The sequence below is a fragment of the Mustela nivalis genome (assembly GCF_964662115.1).
Source record: "Mustela nivalis genome assembly, chromosome: 3".
Taxonomy (NCBI): Eukaryota; Metazoa; Chordata; class Mammalia; order Carnivora; family Mustelidae; genus Mustela; species Mustela nivalis.
This window is the reverse complement of record NC_139022.1, coordinates 96,646,103-96,672,792: the sequence shown is the minus strand read 5'-3', so window position 1 is coordinate 96,672,792 and position 26,690 is coordinate 96,646,103. Positions and strand designations below refer to the sequence as shown.

General features: G+C 34.9%; 1 protein-coding gene across 1 annotated transcript in view; it reads left to right on the top strand.

The window, feature by feature from the left end:
* The window catches only part of MTREX (Mtr4 exosome RNA helicase), a 100,563-nt gene that overhangs the window by 58,624 nt on the left and 15,249 nt on the right, over window positions 1-26,690 (top strand). Inside the window, exons 19-23 of the mRNA XM_082725988.1 lie at window positions 3,223-3,351; window positions 14,385-14,495; window positions 16,148-16,336; window positions 22,110-22,273; window positions 26,262-26,367. Of these exons, the coding sequence (XP_082582114.1) occupies window positions 3,223-3,351; window positions 14,385-14,495; window positions 16,148-16,336; window positions 22,110-22,273; window positions 26,262-26,367 (699 nt within the window). The remainder of the gene's footprint in view (window positions 1-3,222; window positions 3,352-14,384; window positions 14,496-16,147; window positions 16,337-22,109; window positions 22,274-26,261; window positions 26,368-26,690) is intronic.

The following is a 26,690-nucleotide window of genomic DNA, read 5'->3' as shown; positions in this document are numbered from 1 at the left end:
TTGCTGAACTAGGAGAAGTGAGGTGGAAATGATCTTGGTTTAGAGATTAGACTCATGTTACTTGTAATAAATTTTGTGGATTTTCTTGAATAGATGTTTTTTCACTTCCTGTGTGCCCTGAGAACCATTTCCAGAGACTTTACATGGTTGGTTTTTTATAACTTTCCCAGGTTTTGCTAGAGAGCAGGGTTTGTGATGCATTCTTCATGTTGTCATGCTGGTAATTGATGTCAGGTTTTATATTTTTAAGGGAGAAAAATTATACCTAACATAAATATAATTACATTTGCACATATATACATAGTGAACAAGTTTTTAAATGATTTACTTTTCTTGGTCCTTAATCCATGTATAAAAGTAGTGCCAATTGAGGAGAATTCTTTTAGGCAAATATGGAATGGGGACTAGAGAAGAACACATTTCAGTTTTCTTTCTACTTAAGTTGGTGGTGAAACTCATTTCTCCACTGAGTTACTTACATTTCTTTGCTAAAAACATGAAGTACTTAACTTTATTGATTTTGTAATCTAGGTCACAATACTAATAACAGATTTTTGTGGTTAATAGGTTTTGGTAGAGAGAGGAAAAATACACAGTAAAGAAGAAGATATTAGAAGCATTTTAAATAAATAAAAATGTAATTGTCAAAATTTATTTTAAATTTCTTTACCTTCTACAAACTTGAAATTTTCATCAAAAGTATATTTTAATCATTTAGAGTGTGAAATTAGCCACATTTTAAAAGTAATGAAAAGTTAGGAAAAAGAAAGTTCAATTATATGATTAAGAAGTTAAAAATAAGGACGTAGGTGTAAAAATTAAAAGAATGTATGCTAAATCATCATTAAGCCAACTAGAACATTTAGTAACTATTCTCTTATGTAAAGGATGACATTGTTGATCCACCTTTACCACAGTATAGAGCTTAGAAATAGTTCAGTGAGTACGACTTTATCATCTTTATTTTTAGAGAGAGAAGGAGAGAGAAGAAGCACACAAGTAGTGGGGAGGGACAGAAGGAGAGGGAGAGAAAGTCTCAAGTAGACCTCATGCTCAGCACAGAGCCCAACTCTGATACCATGATCTGAGCCAAAATCAAGAGTCAGACACTTAATCAACTGAGCCACCTGGGTGCCCCGAATTATTTTATAATCTTTAAGAAATACTTTTAACAGAAGATTTCCATTTAATGCCTCAATAAAAAAGTCTTTGAAGGGTGTTCCCATAGTACACTTAAGGATATCTCTGTAATGTGAACGATTTTGGTAACTTTACAAAGAAAGATGACGTAGATATACTTGAGTTCCAGTGGTCACTTCTCTGATTATTTTGCTTACAGAGGAAGAATATTAAGTTTAAAAATAAAATCCATAGGATTGGAACTAAACACAAAAGACAGTTTTAGATTATCTAGATACAGTACAGATTGTTCATAAATCTTAGATTATTTTTGTTTGAATACTCACTTGTCCCCTAACCCTTTGGAGTTCATTCATTCATCAAATTTGGAATGGGTCTTACCCAGAGGGTTTTTTCCCTTCTGGAGACAAAGATAACAGTCATTGATTCTCCTTACAGTCTTTTGTCCTCTGGAAGAATTTAACAGTTGGGTTATAACTTCCTAGCTCATTGTTTCATAAAATCATTTTATCTTGACTAAGCTTTACATAAATATATAATTTTTGCAGCTACAAACTTAATTGAAAATACTAATCAGGGGGTGCCTGGATGGCTTAGTCAGTGAAGCATCTGCCTCCTGTTCAGTGGGGAGTCTGCTTCTCTCTCTCTCCCTCTGCTCCCCCGCTTGCACTCTCTTGCTCTCTCTCTCTTTCTGTCAAACAAATAAATAAAATATTTTTTTAAAAAAGTAAATACTATTTAGCTTTGGTTTGTTTCTATACCAAAATGAAGACTGTTTTGATGAAACATCTTTAAAAATAAGAAAAAAAGGGGCGCCTGAGTGGCTCAGTGGGTTAAAGCCTCTGTCTTCGGCTCAGGTCATGATCCCAGGGTCCTGGGATTGAGCCCCACATCAGGCTCTCTGCTCTGCAGGGAGCCTGCTTCCTCGCCTGCTTCCTCCCCTCTCTCTCTCTCTCTGCCTGCCTCTCTGCCTACTTGTGATCTCTGTCTATCAAATAAATAAATAAAATCTTAAAAAATAAATAGTACATGGAGGAAAATACTGGGTTTGAAGAATGGAGCTTATGCTTTCAGAAATTTGAATTCAGTAATTTAAAATAATTATGATTGTATTTTTGGTTTGAATTTGGAAATGTATTTGTTAATTGGGAAATAAGTTAACAAGTTTATTGTGGAAATCAATCGTAGCTATGGGTTTATTGTCATTTCTTGAAAATTTTTCAGTTTTGAAGAATAACTATGCCTAGAGGATACCAAGCACTTAGTTCTTTGACATGTTTACTCCTCAACCAAAATAACTTTTCTTTTTATCTGTTTTATGCAAAAGGGACCATTCAAAAAAGACCAAGAGAATATCTTAATGCTCTTTGAAGGATACTGCTGTCAAGCAAATTATCATAAATTACAGATATGATTAATTAAGCCTTGGATCTTGAGAACCATATTTTTATTAGAGAATATAAAAGACAAAAGTCTTTTAATAAAATGATATAAAATCACATTAATGAGGTGCCAGTGTACTAAGCAATAAAGTAATCTACTTTAGTATAATTTACATGTTATTTAATTAGGATAATTGAAGACACGGATTTTCTGAAACTCTTCATTTCTTATAGTATCTTTTTCTAATTCTATAACATTAAATAAAATTATAAACTAATCATTGGAAACTTAAAATGGCATTTTATGTCAATTAACGGTTCGTACTTTTTTTTTTTTTTTTTTTTAAAGATTTATTTTAGAGAGAGACAAAGTGTGAGCAGGGAAATGGGCAGAGAGGGAGGGCTGCTGATTCTATTTAAATTCATAAGTATCAAGTCTATAGCCATACCACCCGGAACATACACACACTCAATCTCATTTGAATTCATAAGTGTCAAGTATTTCTGTTTTTTTCATCTAGTGGAACGTGTTGAAGGATGAAGGACAGCCCTCGTTGCATGAAATAAACTTTTCCTGTGCTATATGTGCCATTCATAATGCTAAATACTGAGAACATAGTCCCTGTACCTTTGGAACTTAAAATTTGTGGGCCAGGATTTAAGAAGTAATGAGCTTCTTTTTTCTTGTTTTTTTTTCTAGCCTAATTCCGGTGAACTGGATCCTTTATATGTAGTTGAAGTACTTCTCCGCTGTAGCAAAGAAAGTTTGAAAAATTCAGCTACTGAGGCTGCAAAACCAGCTAAACCTGATGAGAAAGGAGAGATGCAGGTTTGCATTTTATTTTCCATCTTCAGATTTCAAATACTTTTTGAATTATTTATAGTCACTAGATTTCATGAATATGATTATAATGAACATACTGTCTTGATTTCTAAATGGGAAGATTTCAAGGCTTTTAAGGGTATGTTTAAGCCATCTAAAATATCAGAAGTTTGGTTTATGAGATTTAAACTCTGTTTCTAGGGGCACCTGGGTGGCTCAGTTGGTTAAGTGCCTCCCTTCCACTTTCCGCTCAGGTCATGATCCCAGGGTCCTGGGATCGAGCCCCGCATCCAGCTCCCTGCTCAGTGAAGGGCCTGCTTTGCCCTCTCCTTCTTCCTGCTGCTTTGCCTACTTTTATTCTCTCACTCTCTGTCAAGTAAATAAATAAAATCTTTAAAAATAATAATAATAATCTCTTTCTATTATCAAGTTTGGGTCAGGTAAATAATGATGAAGTAAAAGATAAAGAGAATATAATAATATAAATTTTCACATGAAGTTGGATTTTACTTGAACTGTAATGATGTTTTATCATTTTTGTGATGAAATAACGTTACAGTTTTACTTCATCCTATTTACTGTATTCCTATGAAATACTGAAGCAGGAATTTTTTTTTTTAAGATTTATTTATTTGTTTGACAGACAGAGAGTATAAGTAGGCAGAGCAGTAGGCAGAGGGAGAAGCAGACTCCCCGCTGAGCAGGGAGCCCGATGCAGGGCTCCATCCCAGGACCCCGGGATCATGACCCAAGCCGAAGGCAGCCCCCTAACAGACTGAGCCACCCAGGCACCCCTGAAGCAGGAATTTGATAATTAAAAATCCTGCATACGTTTCCTTAGTTGAAACCATTTAATTTACATGTGCTTTTAACAGAATTTTAGTTGAAGTATGGTTGACATAATATATTAATCTGAGGGTTGCAATATAGTGACTCAGCATTTTTATATATTAGAAATGCTCACCACAGTAAATGTAGTGACCATCTGCCATCATACAAAGTTATTACAGTATTATTGGCTGTATTTCCTATGCTGTACTTGTCATCCCTGTGACTTATTTGATAAATAGAAGTTATCCCCTTCTTAATCCCCTTCACATGTTTCATCTGTCACCTCACCCACCTAGCTTCAGGCAACCACCAATTGTTCTCTGTATTTATGAGTGTGTGTTTGGTTTTGTTTGTTTGTTCCTTTCGTTTTTTTAGATTTTACATATAAGTGAAATCATGAAGTATTTATCTTTGATTTATTTCACTTAACATAATAACCAGGTGTTGCACATTCATCCATGTTGTTACACATGACAAGATTTCATTCTTTTTTATGCCTGAGTAATATTACTCTATGTGTGTATGTGTAACACATTTTCTTTATTCATTCATCTGTTAATGGACAATAGATTGCTTTTTATCTTGGCTGTTATATATATAATGCTGCGATAAACAAAGAGGTGCATGTATCTTTTCAATTTAGTGTATTTGTTTTTTTAGGGTTGATACCCTGAAGTGGAATTATTGGATCATATGGTACTTTTGTTGCTAATTTTTGAGGAGCCGCCACATTGTTTTCTACTGTGACTGTATGCATTTATATTCTCACCAACAGTGCATGAGGGTTCCCTTTTCTCCACATCCTTACCAACACCTACTTCTTAATTTTGTGATACTAGCCATTCTTATAGGTGGATGGCGATATTTCATTGTGGTTTTGATTTGCATTTCCCTGATGGTTAGCATCTTTTCATGTGTGTGTCAGCTCTCTGAATATCTTCTTTGGAAGCCTGTCTTTTCAGGTCCTCTGCCTATTTTTTAGTCAGATTTTATATATGTATTTAGTTTTATGAGTTCTTTTTTTACTATTATTATTAACTTCTAATTAGAGATATCATTTGTAAATATCTTCTCCCATCAAGTAGATTGCCTTTTCATTTTGTGGATGGTTTCCTTTGTCCTGTGAAAGTTTTGTAGTTTAATGTAGAACCTTTTGTTTATTTTTGTTTTTGTTGTCCTTGCCTGAGGAGCCTGATCCAAAAAAAAAAAAGTATTGCTAATGCAACAGTACCTATGTTTTCTTTTAGAAGGTTTTTAAATTGTTGTTTTGTTTTTTTTGTTTTTTTACAGAGAGAATGTGAGTGAGGGCGGGGGAGGGACAGAAAGAGAGACTCTGAAGCAGGCTCTACGACTAGCACAGAACCTGACATGGGGCTCCATCTCAAGCTGAGCTAAAACCAAGAGTCAGATGCTTAACTAACTGAGCCACCCAAATGCTCCTTCTTCTAGGAGTTTTATGGTTTCAGGTCTTGTATTTAGGTCTTTAATTCATTTTTTTATACGGTATAGGAAAGTAGTCCAGTTTAATTCTTTTGCATGTGACTGTCCAGTTTTCTCCGCACTGTTTGTCACTTAAACTCTCTTTTCCACATTATACATTCTGATTACCTCATTTTTTTTTTAGATTTATTGACCATTTAATGATGGGTTTATTTCTGAACTCTGTTCTGTTCCATTGATCTGGGGTTTTTTTGTGCCAGTACCATACTGCTTTGATTATACAACTTTGTAGTATAGTTTGAAATCTGAAATTGTGTTGAGCTCCAGCTTTTTTCTTCTTTCTCAAGATTGCTTTGGCTGTTTGACTTGATGATTCTGCATCAAGATCTTTGTGTTTAAGATTGTGTGTGTTTTAAGATTATGTGTTTTTGTTCTTCAAAAAATACTATTTGAATTTTGATAAGGATTGCATTAAATCTGCAGATTGTTAGGAGTGGTTTTCCTTTCTTTTCTTTTCTTTCTTTTTTTTTTTTTTAAGGTTTTATTTATTTGAGAGAGAGCACAGGCAGGGGGAGGGGCAGTAGGAGAGAGAGAAGGGTCTGTGCTCAGACCCTGCTCTGAGCACAGAACTCCATCTCACGATTCCAGGATCATGGCCTGAGCTGAAGGCAGACATTTAACCAAACTGACCCACTCAGACGCCCTGAGTGGTATAGACATTTTTAACAGTATTCTTTTAGCCCTTGAGTATGGTATATCTATCCTTTATTTGTGTCATCTTCTCTCTCTTTGATTGCTGTGTTATAGTCTTCAGAGTACAGGCACTTTTCACTTTTTTGATTAACTTTATTCCTAGATGTTTTATTCTTCTTGGTGCAATTGCAAGGGATTGTTTTCTTAATGTGTCTTTTACAGTTTATCTGTGTGGAGAAGCACAACAGATAATATTGATCCTGTTGCAACTTCACTAAACTTGTTTATTCTAACAATTTTTGTTGAGTATGGCTTTCTATATATAATACTGTGTCATTTGCAAATGGTGACAGTTTTACTTCTTTCTTTCCAATTTGGATGCCTATTATTTCATTTTTATGTCTGATTGCTATGACTACAATTTCCAATACTATGTGGAATAAAAGTGGCAACAGTAGTTATGTTTTCCTTCTTCCTAATCTTAGAGGAAAAGTTTTCAGCTTCTTACCATTGAGAATAGTATTAGCTGGTTTTGTTATGTGTATTATATCACTTTGAGGTATATACCAGTTTTGTTGGGTTATTATCAGGAACAGATGTTGTATTTTGCTACATGTTTTTTTCACCTGTGTAAATGGTATGACTTTTTTATCCTTTTGTAAATGTGGTATACCGTGTTGGTTGATTTATGGATTTTTGAACCATCCTTATATCCCTGGAACAGATCCCACTTGATCATGGTGAATGATAACTTTTTTTTTTAAATTTTATTTATTTATTTGACAGACAGAGATCACAAGTAGGCAGAGAGAGAGGAGGAAGCAGGCTCCCTGCTGAGCAGAGAGCCCGATGTGGGCTCGATCCCAGGACCCTGAGATCATGACCTGAGCCAAAGGCAGAGACTTTAACCCACTGAGCCACCCAGGTGCCCCGGTGAATGATAACTTTTAATGTACTGTTGAAGTCAGTTGCTAATACTTTGTTGTGGATTTCCGCGTCAGTGTTCATCACAGACACAAGCTTGTAATTTTCTTTTTTTGTAGTGTCTTCGTGTGTTTAAGAATTAGGATTATGCTGGACTCATAGAATGAATTTGGAAGCATTCCCTCCTCTTCAATTTCTAAATAATAATTTGACAAAGAATAGATACTAACTCTCATTTAAATATTTGGTATAATGGGGTACCTAGGTGGCTCAGTTAGTTAAGTGTCTGCTTTCGTCTCAAGTCATGATTCCAGGGTCCTGGGATCAAGCCCCATGTCAGGCTCCTCGCTCATAGGGGAGCCTGCTTCTCCCTCTACCTCTGCCTGCTGCTCCCCCTGCTTGTGCTTTCTCCAGCTCTCCCTCTCTCTCTGTCAAATAAATAAATAAAATCTTAGAAAAATAAAAATAAGGAAATAAGTATTTGGTATAATGTGCCTGTGAAACCATTTAGTCTTAGACTTTCATTTGTTTGTAATTTTTTGATTATCAGTTCAATTTCAGTACTAGTAGTTGGTCTGTTCACATTTTTTGTTTCTTCTCGATTCACTCTTGGAAGATTGTATGTTTCTAGTTTATCTGTTTATTATAAATGGTCCAATTGGGGGCACCTGGGTGACTCAGTGGGTTAAAGCCTCTGCCTTCCGCTCGGGTTGTGATCCCAGGGTACTGGGATCAAGCCCCGCATCGGGCTCTCTGCTCAGCAGGGAGTCTGCTTCCTCCTCTCTCTCTGCCTGCCTCTCTGCCTACTTGTGACCTCTCTCTCTTTCTCTCAAATAAATAAAAAATATCTTTTAAAAAATGGTCCAATTGTTGCCATATAGTTTTTGGACTACTCTGTTATCATTAGTTTTTGGTGTTGGTTGTGACTTCTGTCTTATTTCTGACTTTTTTTTTTTGAATTATCTCTCTTTGTTCTTGATGAGTCTGGCTAAAAGTTTATCAGTTTTGTTTATCTTTTCAAAGAACTATCACTTAGTTTTATTGCTCTTCTCTATTGTTTTTTAAAGACTCTATTTCACTTATTTCCACGCTGAGCTTTTTTTTCCCCTCCTATCTTTTTTCCTATATAACTGTTTACTTTCTTTCTAGTTCATTTAGGCATAAGGTAGATTATTTGATATTTTTCTTGTTTCTGGAGATAGGCCTATATCATACTATAAACTTATAAACTGCTTTAGATGCATCTCAAAGATTTTGAGTTGTTGTGTTTCCGTATTGATTTGTCTCAAGGTATTTTTAAAATTTTCTCTTTGATGTCTTTGTTGACTCAGTAATTGTTCTGTAACATGTTGTTTGGTCTCCTTGTCTTTATGGGTTTTTTTGGTTGTTGTTTTTTTTTTTTTTTTCCAGTTTTTCTTTGTTAATTGAATTTTAGTTAAATACCATTGTGGTTGGAAAAGATGCTTGGTATGATTTCTGCCTTCTTAAATTTATTGAGACTTGTTTTGTGGCCTAACATGATCTGTCCTGGAAAATATTCCATGTGTACTTGAAAATTATGTTCTATTCTGCTGTTTTTGAATGGAACATTTTGTATATGTCTGTCTAGTCTGTGTTTTCAAAGCAACTGTTTCCTGATTGATTTTCTCTCTAGATGATCTATCTATTGATGTAAATATTAAAATTCCCTACTATTGTATTACTGTCACTTTCTCCAGTTGTGTCACTTAGTACTTGCTTTATATACGTAACTGCTCTTGTGTTGGATGCATAAAAAATTTATAATTGTTGGGCTGCCTGGTTGGCCCAAGTTGGTTAAGTGTTTGACTCTTGGTCTCAGCTTAGGTCTTGACTTAGGGTTGTGAGGGGTTGTTTGTTGGAGAAACTCTTTCTCTCGCCTTCAATTCTGAATCATGGTCTTCCTGGGAATAATATTCTAGGTTTTGGGGTTTTTTTCCTTTCAGCACTTTGAGTATATCATGCCACTTTCTTTTAGCCTACAAAGTTTCTCCTGAAAAATTATCTGATAGCCTTATGGGGTTTCTCTTGTATGTTACTAGTTGCTTTTCTCTTCCTGTTTTTAAAATTCTCTCATTTATCTTTAATTATAGTAATGTTTTGCTGATTGTCTGTCTTGATGTGCACCTCCTTGAGGTCATCTTATTTGTGGTTTTCTGTGCTTCCTAAACCCTCATGTCTCTTTTTCTCTCCCAGGTTAGGGACATTTTCAGCTATTATTTCTTCAAATAAGTTTTCTGCTGCTTTCTCCCTTGAGATGGCACATAAGTATTTGAAGGCTGATATACTGGAATTTTGTTATTCTAAAACATTGCTTTAAGTATGTGGTGTATTCCTAGATTTTTAAGGAAATGTCATTGTAATCATATATGTCATAATAAGCTTTGATTTATCAAAATTAAAAATCTGCCACTGCAGAGTCAGAGGGCTGCTGCTTTGGATTAGTTCAGATGATAATGGAATCCAGAATTGGCAGTATTTAAGGAGACTGTTCATTATTAAATGTTTTAAAATAATAATTTAGAGTATAATTTTATACTTCTGAATCCCAGCTATCCCTTAGTTTCTAGTCCTCGATCTCAAAATTTGTTCCATAGAATTCCAGCACCATTGAAACTTGTATGATTTTTTTCCATAATGTTTATTTTACAATTGACTGCTTAACTGTAAATAAGAGTAAAACTCCCACAATTTAGCAGATAGTCATTGTACTCAAAGTTATTACAACTTGGAATGGCAAATACGTGGCATACATGTTAGCATTCTTTTTCTCTCATGGCAGACATGATAAATCGTGGTGTTCTTTTCCAGTGAATGCTTAGATTCTTCCAAGAAAATGATCTAATGACTAATTCATTAGAGTTAGCATTTTAAGGAAAACGTGTTTGTTGTCTGTCTTGCTTTTAGGCTCAGATTTTAAGCCTAGCAGCTGTTCCCATTTTACTTAAAGATACTAAGAAACTTTATAGTACTTCACAATCGTGATTTGTCTCAGTTTAATAGCCTGTGCAGATTAGACGTCATTGGATCCTAGACAAACTGTGTCTATAGCATTTTTTTGATTGTGGTATAATTCACTTTTAACATTTTTTATTCAGTTTATTTCAGGAAATTAAGGGGAGGTGTGTTAGCATGAAGTATATATATCATACTGTCTCTGGTTTCAAGGGGTTTACAGCTTAATGGGGGAATATTTTGTGTTCCACTTGCTGAACATCAGAAATGCATCCTCTGACTGGGGTAGAGTGTGTTTGAGGAGGGAGATCAGTGAAGGTTTTATAAAAGAAGTATTAAGAAATTCACCTGATTTGTAGAAATATTTTCAGACAAGAATTGCATTTGTGGCAATGGAAGCAACATATACAGAGCATGAAACATTCCTTTTTTGTTTTTGTTTTTTAAAGATTCATTTAAAGATTCATTATTTGAGAGAAAGAGAGAGAGAGAATGAGTGAGGGGAAGGGCAGAGTGAGGGAGAAAATCAGTCCAGACTCCCTGCTGAGCTTGGAGTCTGCTTTCAGGACCCTGAGATCATGACCCAAACCAAAACCAAGAGTCAGACACGCCAACAAACTGAGCCACCCAAGCACCTCAAAATGTCCCTTTTTAAAAAGAAGTAGGTTCTGTTATATGTGGTTAAATGATAAAGGTACAAAAAAGAGAAGGACTGTAGCATAAGAGATGGAATACATATATATTGTTTGCTTTTATAAATTAATATCTTGAATAGGAATTCTGGACACATGGAAATCATTCCACAAATAATTTATAAGGAAATTTCATCTCTCAACTGTAGTTACTATGTAGCCTGGGTAGGTTTGAACCAGACTTCCTTTACATGAGATATGAGTAGGAAATGGGATTTCCACATTTTCTTTCCTTTAACTTGGGAGTGTGTGTGATACCAAATATAGCTTTTTAAATGCTTTTTAGATTGCTGCAAGCTTTTGGTTAATGTCCAGAGTCCTGGAAAGAAAATTAGATCAAGACACACATTTAGTTTTTAAAAATCGAAAATTTAATAAAACACATCAGTTTAAATAACTTTGCCTGGACTTGATTAAAATGTAGTTGGTTCAAAAAATACCTTTCATTGGTTCATTGGTTCAAAAAATAAAATAAGATAAAAATACCTTTCCTAGATGAAAAGTTTAAAAATCACATTTTAGTTAATAGTCTTGATTTGAAGAAATGGCATTGCCTGAAACTCGTTTAGACTGTATTCACTTAAAGTTCCCGACTTCTCATATATCTTCCTACCTTATTATTTGCTTATCTTAAAAGGGGAAATTGATTTATGGCGAGCTTGAAAAGATTGGAAAGGTCTATTCCTGCTATTGGTATTCTAACAAATTTGCAATAATTACCCACACGATTATTTGGATTTATATAAACCAATCTTACATCATGATGAATCTGAATTCTGAGTTACTTTATAAGGTTAGTAGGGCTAGAAAGTTACATGAATTACGCTATGCGAGTATTATGTTTTTAAATATCTATGTATAGAGATTTATCGTGAGAACTATTCAGTTGGTTTTTAAGCATTTAACGTCTTATTTACAAAACTTAAGTTGTAGGATCTTCCTTTCTTTGTACTTAAAGAGACTTTTATTGGAGGACTTTTGTGGTGTCTTTCTTGTCATTAATGAGAATGACCATTAATAAGAATGAGTTGACCATTTTTGGATAATGTTTATTGTGGGAAACATTAGAAATTGAGCAGTTTCTGACTTGCTTCTGAATCAAGTCTTTTCTGTATGGTGTTTATTTTTTTTTTTTTCAAGGAAATTCTCAAATACTTGTGCTAAATGAATTCAACTTGAAATACACAAAGCGTATACTTCCTGCCTAAAGCCAAGTGAATTATTTTGAGGTTTTCTGCCATTTTGGATTATGTACATTCACTTCAGTGTTCTCTTTCCACTGAAACAGTGATCTAGGATTTGCATGGGTCACAAACTGGTGGTGTAAAGCCAGTTTAGCCCTTATAATGTCTCATTCAAAAATTTGACAGTTTGAGAATTTTTAAAGTTATGTTAAAAGATTATAATCAAATGAAAGTAAGCATCCACAAATCCATACTTAGGTAGGTAGGTAGGTAGATAAAATATAGAAAGAATGAATCTGTTAGAAAAGTCACTGTTAGGTAGCTACCACAAATGAACTCAGGCAAGAATAATCCATGGGTGCTGAAACTTGTGAGTTGGAAATTTAGTGAGGAATGGGATATTTACAAAGTATGAGTCTACCCCTGAATTTCTTATTAACTGTAAAGGGGAGAGTAGTAACTTTACAGTAGAAAATGCTAGAGATAACCACCTGAATTAAGAGTTAGTATCACCAGTAATGTTGATGAGAAGAACAGAAAACATCACCTCTGCCAAAAATGCGTACCCCGAATCTGATGATTCCTTTTAAGACAAACTCAAATTCAGAGACATTCTACAAAACAACTAGCTCATTCAAAAACATCAGTAGCCTGAGCAGCACAGAAAAACTGAGAAGTGTTCCAGATTAAAGTAGAATAAAGAATTATGACAACTGAATTTAATTCATCATCCTAGTTTGGAGCATGGAATGGTGGGAAGGAAGGAGGTTAGTATAAAAGATAGTATTGGGGAAGTAGGTGAAATTTTAATATGGACCATAGATAAAACAATATCATATCAACATTAAATTTCCCTATTTAATACTTGTATTGTGACTGTGGTGTGTGTGTGTGTGGAGGGAGAATGATAAAGCACATGGGGCAAATGTAAATAAATGGTGAATCTGAATACAGGCACATAGGAGCTCTTTATTCTGTTTTTGTAACTTTTACCTTTGAAATTATATGACTGTGTAAAACCCATAAAAACAAAAAAGGTGGGGAATATTCTCGATTTTAAAAGATTAAGGAGACCTGACAGCTAAATGCAATAAATGATCCTTGGCTGGATGCTAGATCTGAAAGTGGTGGTGGTGGTAGTAGTATCCATAAAGGACATTAATGAGCCGTTTGGGGGAATTTGAATATGAACTATATATTAGATGATAATGTATTATTGTTAAATTTTTATGATATATGTGACTATGCAGGAGAATGTGCTTGTTCTTAGAAGACACATGATAAAGTATTTGTTGGTAAGGTGAAGTAACATGTTACCTGAAAATTAATTTCAAATGGTTAAATTAAGAGGAGGAACAAGGAAGGCAGAAAGAAAAAACACACCCTCCAAAACCCCCCAAAATCTTATCTGGAAAGAGAAAAAGCACATATGGCAAGCTGTTAACAGTTGAGAAAATAAAATGGACAGTTTGTTGTATTACTGTTTTGGTCATTTTCAAATAAGAAGTTGTGGTTATCCCCTTTAAATGCATTCTCTATTTTTTCATTCTTCATCTTTTTCACTTACTAACACTTAACAGGTACCTTTTCTCTTTGGTTATTGAGTATGATCTGTGCTAATATTTTAGTTTTGGTAGATACTTGTTTAATATTTAATATTCGTTAATATTTAATAAATAGTATTTACTAAAGTATGAATTTGGACTTTGAAAGTATTAACTTCTCAGTGTACAGATGCCCTCATTTAAAGGAAGCATATTTAAAGGAAGCAAAATGTCATATTTGATGGTGAGGGAAGGGTATTTTTGTCAGGAGAAAGCATTAAAGTTAGTTTGAAGATAGGTGATTCTTTGTTATGTCTAATGGAGTATACTATTTCTTCTGGTTGAAATACTTTTTTCATCTGCTCTTCATTCTGGCCCATCCAGAGCTTACATGAACCTTACTTGGCCATCTAAAGGTAAACCAGGAGTCTTTCCTTCCTTTGTAGGGCTGTTATACTTTAAGGTGTTCAAAAAATGCCAGTAAATGAGGAGGTGAAAATGAATTCTGTATTGCAGGAATAACTTATGTTTAGGTACCATTTATTTGCTTGTTATTTAGAGGTTGAATTACTCTTTAGTTTTCAGTTATAGCTTCTAATAAGATAAAAGCTTCCACAGTGATTATTATTATCAACTATTACGTGTGTCACAAACTGTGAATGCAGCTTCATTTTAAGGATTCAAGCTAAATTTAGGAAATGGCAGAGATTGAAAATGTGCATTTTTAATTGTAGTGTTCTTTAACTTTTTCTTGGTAGGTTGTTCCAGTTTTGGTACACCTTCTATCTGCCATCAGCAGTGTTAGGCTTTACATTCCTAAAGACCTTCGACCAGTGGATAATAGACAGAGTGTTTTAAAATCAATACAGGTACGTGTGTTAATTTTACAAATTTAAATATAAATTTTATGTAAATATAAGTAGGATTTATAGCAAGACAACTTAAATGCTTTAAAATGTATTGCTTTCTTTAAAAAAAAACTATAAACACTGTTGTCAGTGGCATTTTTAATAAAGTGTCTTTTTTTTTTTTTTTAAGATTTTATTTATTTATTTGACAGAGAAATCACAAGCAGGCAGAGAGGCAGGCAGAGAGAGAGGAGGAAGCAGGCTCCCTGCTGAGCAGAGAGCCCGATGCGGGCCTCGATCCCAGGACCCTGAGATCATGACCTGAGCCGAAGGCAGCGGCCTAACCCACTGAGCCACCCAGGCGCCCTAAAGTGTCATTTTTAATGACACTTTAATACTTTTAATAAAGTGTCATTTTTAATAAAATATAATAGCAGATCTTTGTGTAGATTGTCCACTTCTTGAATATACCAACAAAGCAAGTTACTAAAGGAGATCTCATGGAGGAAAACATGGCTACTATTTTATACTATATATATATATATATATTTTTTTTTTTAAGATTTTATTTATTTGACAGAGAGAGAAAAACCACAAGTAGGCAGAGAGAGAGAGTGGGATCATGACCTGAGCCGAAGGCAGAGGCTTTAACCCACTGAGCCACCCAGGCGCCCCTATACAAAATATATTTTGCTTTATTATTTGTTGAGTGAAAATAACTAGACTGTATTAAGAATATTATGTATAAAATCATATGCCAGGACTTTTAACCATTTTTTAGTGTAGCTAATAAATAAATAGTTTTATTTTCAGTAGGAAAAATTATGACATTCTAGAATTTTATTTTCCAGTAGAGGAAGAAAAGGAATTTTGTCATTTATTTAGTCAACAAATACTTGGATTAATATTTACTGTGCTGCAAAGGCTCTGTACTAGAATTTGAGAAAACAGATAGATAAACAGGATGCTTTCATTAGAGTAGGAATAAGCTGTGGTCCATAGATAGCCAGGCTATCTGAATTGAAGAATTCTCCTGACAGTTTTACAGAACTTTATGTGGATAACCTTTTTTTTTTCATCCCTAACATACTAAATCCTATTTTACCTTTAAGGCCTATTGAAGACCCTGAAGGAGCCTCAGGGGGATACTAGCCTCTACAGTGACCTATCCCTTCTCTGAACACACATGCTCATTATAAATCATGTTTAAAAAAAAAATTTTTTTTTAATAGGGATCTGGAACCCTTTAAAAAATTTATGTCTTCCCACTCCATAGTGCACCCCTAGGAAGCAGCCAAAGAAATTGTGAGAAAATTAAAAACAGTTTATAGTTGGGTTGTTAAATACAGCATTATTTATAACAATAAGAGGTTATAACAACCTAAAGATACAATTATGTGTTTATCCATAAGTTGTGCCACATTCAGAACTATTGAATTCTAAGTACTGGAGTTATTAATAAATTTTACACATCCCTATATCAGTAAATCATAGTACAGCAATTTAGAAGGAATTTTCAAAAACATATGCATGTAAAATTGAGCTCCACTTGAGGTGCATTTTTAAGTGCATGTTTCTCTTTGTGCATAGAAAAACAGAAGGAAATATTTACTTACTCTTAACTAATCTTGTCTATAAAATGAAAAAAATAATTTTTAAATTTTTTGTTGTAGGAAGTTCAGAAACGTTTTCCTGATGGTGTTCCTTTATTAGATCCTATTGATGATATGGGCATTCAGGATCAAGGGCTGAAAAAAGTTATCCAGAAAGTGGAGGCTTTTGAGCATAGAATGTATTCTCATCCACTTCACAATGACCCAAATTTGGAAACTGTGTATACGCTTTGTGAAAAAAAAGCACAGGTATGGCAGAAATATTTTTTATCATAAAATCGTATGTATGTCACTAAATTATTGAATATTTGTTTTTTTTTATTTTCCTTTCCTACTGGTTTCGACAGCTAAAACAGGGAAATAGCTTATCTTTTAAGGACACTATCAATTCTGACCAGCAAAATAAGATAAAAATCATTTTAATTTGGTATTTGATGGGTTTTCTTCACAGTTTTTTAAATGTAATACAATTCATATAGCAATAGATTCACTCTTTTAAAATATACAGTGGTTTGTAGCATATTCACAAAGAACTGCAACCATACCACTGTCCAATTCCAGAGCTTCCATCACCCCAAAAAGAAACCTCATACCAATTAGCAGTCACTTCCTATTTCTCCCATCTCACAGATCCTGGCAACTATAAATCTTCTTTCTGCCTCTATGGTTTTGCTTTTTCTGGATATTTCATAAAAATAATATCCTGCAGTATGTGGCCTTTTGTGTCTGTTCTCTTTACTACACGTCTTCAAGGTCCATCCATGTTATAGCATGAATTAGTACTTTATTCCCTTTTAAGGGGGAAAAATATTCCACTTATGGATATTCTACATTTTGTTTAACAGTTCATCAGTTGATAGACATTTGGGGTTTTTCCACTTTTTGGCTATTATGAATAATTCTGCTACCAACATTTATGTACAAGGTTTGTGTGGATATGTTTTTATTTCTTTTGGGAGGAATTGGTAGAATTGCTGGATCATATAGTAAGTCTGTGTTTAACCTTTGAGAAACTGTCAAGTTTTTTTCCAAAGTGGCTGTACCACTTTACATTCTCACCAGTGATTTATGAAAATTTTTATTTCTCCATATTCTCACCAATGCTTATTATCCTCTGTGTTTTTGATTATAACGTTCCTAGTGGTAAGAAGTTGTAACAGTTTGGCTTTTTTTTTTTTTTTTTTAAGATTTTATTTATTTATTTGACAGACACACAGCGAGAGAGGGAACACAAGCAGTGGGAGTGGGCAAGGGAGAAGCAGGCTTCCAGCCAAGCAAGGAACCCATGCAGTGCTGGAGGCCAGGATCCTGGGATTGTGCCCTGAGGTGAATGCAGAGGCTTAACAACTGAGCCACCCAAGCGTCCCAGTAGTTTAGCTTTTTAGAGTAATTAGCTGTAGTCTGTGACCAGAAAAGCATTCTTAGAGCCATGGTGAATAATGAATTTAGGGAAAGTCTTTCAAAGTGAACACATTCCTTTCCATTACCCACTTCTCTTCAACTAGAATCTTTTGTACTATTCAAGTGTCACTTTCTCCCTGAAACTTACATCTCCTTACTATTAGCTTTTTCAGCTTTTATCTTGAACCACTTGAACCACCTTTGTTTTCCTGTTTCAAAGATCATTATTTTAAGCTCCTTAGGGTCAGGTATTTCATTTTAGCTTACTTACACTCTCCCATATCCCAAATGATCGCTGCTACTTACTGAACATGCTTGGGAGTGGAAACTTGTTGGCTTAACAGAATAGGATGGTTTAATTCACAGTTTTACAGCATTCTTTCTAGCTTTCTGTGAACTAACATAATGGGGCCTCTTACCACGTGGGCAGCGAACATATAGTGCACAATGCTCTGGTCCACCAGGAAGGAAATGGAGACACAAAAAGCTTTAGTAACTTGTACAAGGATCCTCACTTGGTATCCTGGCCTTTTCATGTCTCACTGAGACCATTCCATTAGTTCCTTCCCTGCTTCATTTACTTCTGTGTTGCTGCCAGAAAGTCATCCTGAACAGGTCCACAACACAAGAACAGACTCTTGAGCTTGGTTGAATTGGTGAATAGAAAGCATCCACAGAGAAGGCGGTACGAAGCCACAGAGAGTGACATTATCTAAGTTACTCAGACATAACTGAAAAAGGCCTTAGTGTCTGGCCAAGGGACTGACTAAATAAACTTGCTATGAAAACTCAGCAGTACATAGAAAAATGCTTGTGTAGGTGCATTAAATGCTGATATCAATGTGGAATGTGATTACAATTTAGCACAAATAAAAACATATACCAAAAAGACTAAAAGTAAAACTTGAAGTGGTGGTATGTGGGGAATGAGATTATAGTAACTGTTTTTTCCTTCTTTTTTTTTTTCTCCCCAGTTGTCTGTAATGTACTATAGAATATTTTACAATGAGAGAAAACTACAGAGTTAACAGGGGGGAGGGAGGGCGGAAACCAGTCTTTTTATGGCCTCCGAGTGACTATAGGATAAATTTCACATCCCTTAGCCCTACCTAAGAAGGCTTCAAAAATCTAATCCTTCAACTCTAACCATTTTAAGTACTCATACCTTTTGAGCAAGCTTTCCTCCTTCTAGGAATTAAGACTCCCAAGTGTGAGGTAGTACATGCATGTTCTTGTAGCATTGTCTGAAAAAGTGAATTTATATAAAAATAACCTCAGCATTTCATCAGTAGGGAATTAGATGTGTGACTTCTACATATCATGGAAATCAACATGGACATTTAAAAAAAAAAAATGGGAGGCACATGAGTGGCTCAGTTGATTAGATGTCTGACTTCAGCTCAGATCATGATCCCAGGGTTCTAGGATCAAGTCCTGCATCTGGCTCTCAGCTCAGCAGGGTGCCTGCTTCTCCCTCTACCTCTCCCTGCTGCTCTGCCTACTTGTGTTCTCTCTCCCCGGCAAATAAGTAAGTAAAATCTTATAAAAGAAGAAATGAGGTAGGGGCACCTGGGTGGTTCAGTCAGTTACATGTCTGCCTTCAGCTCAAGTCATGATCCCACGGTCCTGGGATCAAGGCCTGCATCAAGTTCCCTGCTTAGCATTCAGTCTGCTTCTCCCTTTCCCTTTGCCCCTTCCCTACTTGTTCTCTCTCTCTCTCTCTTAAATATCTTTAATTTAAAACAATCTTTTAAAAAAAGAGGTCATTTTACATGTAGTCTTTGCAAAATGTATTGCAAATGTGTGCAGATGATTTATTAGGGAGGAGAAAAGGAAACTGATCTTACTTCTGTGGGAGAAAAGCTCCTATTACTATGTAGTTATGCTTTTAGACATGAATATATCTGTTCTTTTGAAATTCTGTGGGAGGGCGCCTGGGTGGCTCAGTGGGTTAAGCCGCTGCCTTCGGCTCAGGTCATGATCTCAGAGTCCTGGGATCGAGTCCCGCATCGGGCTCTCTGCTCAGCGGAGAGCCTGCTTCCCTCTCTCTCTCTGCCTGCCTCTCCATCTACTTGTGATTTCTCCCTGTCAAATAAATAAGTAAAATCTTAAAAAAATAAAAAAAATAAAATAAAATTCTGTGGGAAAAGATCTAAAATGGCATTATCTAACAGAAATATAATGCAAGCCACTTATGTAATTTTAAATTCTAAAGTAACCACATTTTAAAAAGTGAAAAGAAATGGGTGAAATTGATTTTAATAATATTTTCATTTAACTCAATATATCCAAAATACATTTTAATAAAAATTAAGGGAAAAAAAATCCTTCACTAGCGGGCCCTCTTCTGCTAACTAGTAAGTTTTATATGCCTCTGAGTACTTAGCAGTCTGCTCTGCTCTGCTCCTGTGGACATCCTCAATCAAGGAAACTTCAGAAAACAACTTTTTTTTCTAATAGACCTGGTAAGTTATGCTAGGTAGCAGAGAGTTATCTAGAAAGTCTTCTTATCCTCATAGCATTACGACAACACATTTGATTGTAGCAGTATAAATAACCATTAAGAGGGGCACCTGAGTGGGTCAGTGGGTTAAAGCCTCTGCCTTCAGCTTGGGTCATGATTCCATGGTCCTGGGATTGAGCCCCGCATCCGGCTCTCTGCTCCCTGGGGAGCCTGCTTCCCTTCCTCTCTCTCTGCCTGCCCCTCTGCCTACTTGTGATCTCTCTCTGTCAAATAAATAAATAGAATCTTTTAAAAAAAAATAAATAAGTAGCCATTAAGGGATTGGATTCTGAAGGCTGACAGGGTGGTTTTGAATCCCATCTTTATTACTCACTAGCTCTGATCTTGACCAGTATACTTAGTAATCTCTGTCTGTCTCAGATTTTTATGTTGGTAAACATTTAGTGTTAGTTACCAACCTTACACAATTGCTATAGGAATGAAGTGAAATAATGTAAAGCACCAGAAGTAGGGTACATAGTTAGCTGTCTGTAAATATCCATTACTGACCATGGTCATTGCCTTTATCATTTCTACTCAATTGAAGCCTAATAAATCATGTGTAAAATTCTAGAGTCTTTGAATTTCAACTTCTAAGTCCCTAGAATTTTCTTTTTGTCGGTGTTTTTCTGAAGTTAATCCACAGTCTTAGGAATTCATTATTTTCTTGCTACTGTACTGTGTGATATTCTTATCCTAGTTAGAAAATAGGTAGTATTTACTGATTAACTGAATTTTAAAACTTACCCATTCTGGAGCATGACCTAAAAATATGTTTTCCTTTTAAAGTTTAGAATAAAGACCTTATTTTCTTGGCTAAAGCTGTTTCTAGCTTGAACAGCTTTGTGATACAATTAGAAGGCAAAGAGAAGAAATACTTCTCAGGATGTCAAGGGGGAAATATTGGTAAACAAGAAACAAGACTCATATACCCTCATCTTTGCTGTTCTCTAAGCTACCCCCTGATTTCCAAAGGATGAAAAGCTGGAGCTGATGCTGCTTTGGAAGCATGATTACTTGTCATATCTTGTCTGGGAGAGCCTATCCTAATTTACCACTGACTTTTTCTCAACCTCTAGCAGGTTACCTTCTCTAGCTGATGGCTGTCCAACTCACTCCTTCTTATAGACCTTTCTCCTTGCTCCTTATTTAAGCAAGAAAACCATGCTGTATTCCCCAAGTTCTTAAACTTTTAATAACTCCTAAATTTCCTCCCTGCTTTGCCTTAAATTTTTCACCTGGATGTTTTATATTTCCATATATATAACATTTTTACTGGTGTTTAATTACTACAGATACATATATCATTCTTCTTGTGTAATATCCTACAAAAGTTAAGAAGCTCCAAGTATCCTTGCCAGGGTATCCTTATAAAATATTTTCTAGAGTGACTGAGTGGCTCAGTTGGTTGAATGCCTGTCTCTCTCTCTCTCTCTCTCTCTCTCTCTCTCTTTTTTTTTTTTAAGATTTTATTTATTTATTTATTTGATAACGACATAGCGAGAGAGGAAACACAAGCAGGGGAATTGAGAGAGGGAGAAGCAGGCTTCCCACCAGGCAGGGAGCCTGATGCGGGGCACCATCCCAGGACCCTGGGACCTTGGCTTGAGCCGAAGGCAGACGCTTAACAACTCAGCCACCCAGGTGCCCCGGAACACCTGTCTTCTTGATTTTGGCTTGGGTCATGGTCTTGGGGTGGTGGGATCAAACTCTGCGTTGGTTCCATACTCCGTGTAGAATCTATTTGAGTTTCTCTTTCTGCCCCTCCCCCCACTTGTGCACACATATTTTGTCTCGAATCTTCAAAAATACATTTTTTTAAATTTTTAATTATTTTAGTATTTTATATTTTAACATTTTTTTAAAAGATTTTTTTATTTATTTGACAGAGATCACAAGTAGTCAGAGAGGCAGGCAGAGAGAGAAAGGAGGAAGCCGACTCCCTGCTGAGCAGAGAGCCTATTGGGGCTCGACCCTGGGATCACGACCTGAGCCCAAGACAGAGGCTTTAACCCACTGAGCCACCCAGACGCCCCTATTTTTAGATTTTAAAATGAATAAATCTCATTTTACTTTGTTTACTTTATTGAACTAACTTTATACTTTTATGTGCCTTAGATTGCAATAGATATTAAATCTGCAAAGCGAGAACTAAAGAAAGCAAGAACCGTCCTACAAATGGATGAACTCAAATGTCGCAAACGTGTTTTAAGGAGGCTGGGATTTGCTACTTCTTCTGATGTCATAGAGATGAAAGGACGAGTGGCTTGTGAGATAAGCAGGTAAAAACTGGTTGTTCTAGAAAACTGATTTTAAAATTGGATGATATTTTATACAAGGACTATAAATCTTTCAGAAAAAAAGAGCTGTCTTAAAAATAAAAAGTTTTGGGGGTGCCTGGGTGGCTCAGTTGGTTAACCGTCTGCCTTTGGCTCAGGTCATGATGTCAGGGTCCTTGATCGAGCCCCATTGGGCTCCCTGCTCACGCGCGCTCTCTTGCTCGCTGGCTCTCTCTCAAATAAGTAAATAAAACCTTAAAAAATAAATTTTAAGTTAGTAAAGTACCTTCCATAGTAAATGCAGTTTTTGATGATACAGTTAGGAAAAGAGCATTAAAAGAATCTCTTCCATCCCACTATTTAATACAAATGCTATTAGCATTTGGATGCATTTTCTTTTTTCTTTATTTTAATGCATTGTGTATTTTTACATATTCATGATCACAGTTTTGTGTACTTAATTATTTTTTACAATTTTAAACATTTTCCCACTTTTATTAAACTTAGTCTAATAACCATTATCCTTTGTATAGGAGATGATATTAAAGTTTTGGGCTAAGAAACATGGAATTACAGCATAGCATATTATAGGCCACGGCATAAAACTGGCTATAAGATATTGTCCATTTTGGTGATCTTTTGACATAGTATAAATGACTTGAAACCATAGCAGTCACTTCATTATTTCTGCTGGTTTCTGTGGGCCAGAAATTCAGGAAGGGCATATTGAATGGTTCTGGCTCAGGATTTTATGTGATTTCCGTTAACCTGAAGATACTGTTGTTTTGTCCCTAGTTACAACCATTATTCTTACTGAGTTCATAAAAGATGTTTTTGAAACAGTTTCTTAGGTTTTCACCATGGCCCTAATGGATGGGCCTGGAGAATTATAGGCTTGTATATGGTTTCAGACGTTTTTGGGAAAGACTCATATTATTCTTATTGATAGTTTAGTTCATATGTTAAGAACTTATGTCCCCAGGGGCCAGGAGGAGATTTTGTGGTAAACTAGAACAATTCTTTGTCACCAAAAGGGGGCAGCAACTACTCAGCCCCAATTATTACAGAGCAATGTGATCACAGATCTTTAGAAAAGCCAAAAATCCAGAATTTTAGGTGAAATCCCTTGGTTTTTAATTGTTCACAAACTAATTGAGAATATTTTTTTTTAGTCAGTGTGTGAGCCAAATATATCATTTGTTCAAGTTAGATTTGGCATGTCAGCTTCCTGTTTTCCTTAAACCTGCTTTCCTACTTTGTAATTAAAGAATTATAGGCACCACAAGGTTAATAATTTACCCAGGTCTAAAGTTAGGCCACAGCACCAGTTTACTAATTCATATGCTAAAATTACTGTTATTGGAATTACGTCTTTGTGATATTATATACTATTTTATAATTAACAGAAAATTTGGGTATCTGCAGCTGGATTTAGTCTTGGGAGAATAGTATTGATTTTATTCTAATATAAGACTAGAGAGAGAGTGAGAGAGAAAACATGAATAAAAGAATGTTACCTTTCCCCCAGTATTTGCTTCTCCCTCTGCTGAATAAGACCCAGCCACCAACAGCAAAAACATCCTAGACTCCTCTCCTTTCTTTCTCTCTCTCTTACGATCTTCCTGTTTCCTCTGTCTCTGCCCTTTTTAATCTTCCCACTGACTAATGTGCCTTCATTATTTCTTGCTTAGAGTACTGCAGAAACCCTCTTTTTTGATTATAGAGATTATGAAGACTCAAGATAGAGTTCTTTTTACTGCTTTCCCAGTATTCTTTTCAAAGCACAGATCCTGTAATTTCATTGTTTTGGTGAAAGTCTCTGTTTTTCCCTATTGCTTTTAGAATAAATGCCATAATTTAATGTGTTACTGCCCTTTCCTCTCTAGCTACATCCCACACATATTTTTTTCTCTCAGCAATGACCTTTCCTCACTCCTACCCCAAATCCAGTTCCTACATATTTTTTCCTACATCTTCTGAAAGTTCCTATGAATTTCTCTAATCTTATTTTAAGCTCCCCAGCTTTTTTTCATAATTGCCCGTATAACCTGTTAGATCACTCTCCTTCGATTACTGTTGTTTCTTCTCTGCCTCCCACCTTAGCGGCGTGTATGTAGTAATATGTAGTTCTTGAAGTACTCTGGCGTTATTTGTGTGGTCCTCTTTGACTTAACTCTCATTTTACCACCAGGAACCCAAATTGAGTTTTTTACTCTTAAAGATTGATAGCTTGTGACTTTATTCTTTTTTTAGAAGTTAAAAAATAAAAGTTAGCTTGTTTTTTTTAAATAGCGGTAACACTCTCGAAATTATCAAATGGGTCTATTAAACCCTTTTATAAATGTAAAGTACATTGTGGAACCTTGATTACAGAATTCTAGAAACACTATCTTTGTAGTCTTTTGTAGCTTCCATTGAGCATAGTTGAGCATTCAGATTTTTTTGTTTCTCATCCATGATGGCAGAGAGAAAACAGTAAAGATATTTTGTGATTATTACACAAATCAGAAGATAACAGTGATGATGATGAAATTAATCATACAGCAAAATCTTAGACTGTAAGGTAAATTCTCGAACTGTGAAGAATCAATAAGTGAATAATGTATCTCTAAAGACAAAAAGAAAATTTTAAGATTATTTTACTTTCCTTTCTGTTCAGAAAGCAGGAGTTAATGTAATGTTTTGTGCTAAGAACTTGGGCCATTCCATTTTACTAAAAGGACTTGTGACAATAGTCTTTTATGATTTGTTTGCTAAGTTGTCCTTGATAGTTTTCAAAAGACATTTTGTAAATACAAGGAAATTGTTAAGAAATAGATGGAGAGATTTAAAAAAAAATCTGTTGGATTGATCATTCTAATCTTTATAATATAAACCTGAATATGAAAATGTTGTACAGTCAAAGAGCAAAGAGGATGGCCTTCCTTTTCCACAAAATTACAACTTGTGAACATTTTTTAAAATAGTGTTTTTTGGTGATTCAAAAGAGGAACCAAAAATAATGATTAGCTAGAGTCTTTAAAAGAGATGTATTTAAAATCTGCAGCCAGTATGCTGGGATAATGTTAAGTGCAGGAGAAAAATGGAAGTAATGATAAGCTAGTACCTATTGGAGATGTATTTGAAATTTGGAATTGTAATTACTACGTGGAAATTGTCCAGATTCACAGATGACAGTTGATGAGCAGCATTGCATTTAAAGACCATTGGCCATCTTGGTAATATACATTCTCAGGGATGGAAATGCATTAAAAGAATCTCTTCCATCCCACTATTTAATACAAATGCTATTAGCATTTGGATGCATTTTCTTTTTTCTTTATTTTAATGCATTGTGTATTTTTACATATTCATGATCACAGTTTTGTGTACTTAATTATTTTTTACAATTTTAAACATTTTCCCACTTTTATTAAACTTAGTCTAATAACCATTATCCTTTGTATAGGAGATGATATTAAAGTTTTGGGCTAAGAAACATGGAATTACAGCATAGCATATTATAGGCCACGGCATAAAACTGGCTATAAGATATTGTCCATTTTGGTGATCTTTTGACATAGTATAAATGGTTACATGTAAATTCTTAAGATTTCTAATGAAGTTGTTTTTCATTATCCCTTTGTGTTATAAAGTATTAAACAACTGTTAAATGGATCCTTAGACCCAGAGGAAAAATGGTGGTGACTATCTTTTCTGGAATACTGAGAGTTAAGAAGGAGTTTCTTATTTCAGTAAATATTTGCATTTTGGTGTTTCCTAGAATGGGATTTTTACATGAAATAACCATTTTACATTTATTATTGATACATTGGAAAATATAAAGACCTGCCATTTTCTTAAATAAATCGTTGTCACTCCTCATTGATCCCTCCTTATGGTCAAGTAATAGATTTTATTTTAAAATTTTTTATATTTTAAGCACATATGTATACATTTTGTATTTTTATGACATTTAAAAATTATTCTCTTTTATTTTGTGGTGATCTAGTGCTGATGAGCTCCTTCTAACTGAGATGATGTTTAATGGCCTTTTCAATGACCTGAGTGCCGAACAGGCAACAGCACTACTTAGCTGCTTTGTGTTTCAAGAGAATGTGAGTTAATAGATTTAACATACCTTACTTATTAATTCACACATCCTGTAATGTAAATATTGTTATGGATATTTTTAATTATAAAAGTTTCATATTTACATATTATGGCTAATGTTAGAAATCACTATTTTAACACAAATATCTAAGAGCATATTAAATAATTAAATACATATTATCAGAAAGGTGAGTGAAATAAGATTTTATTTGTGGAAAGTCGTTAATCATATTCCAAGCCTTTAATTTCTTCTGTTCTGGTCAGATAGTCCTAGAAAGAAGAGGATGAAAGAATGAAAATAAAATTAGGCAAAAGAGTGAAAATAAAA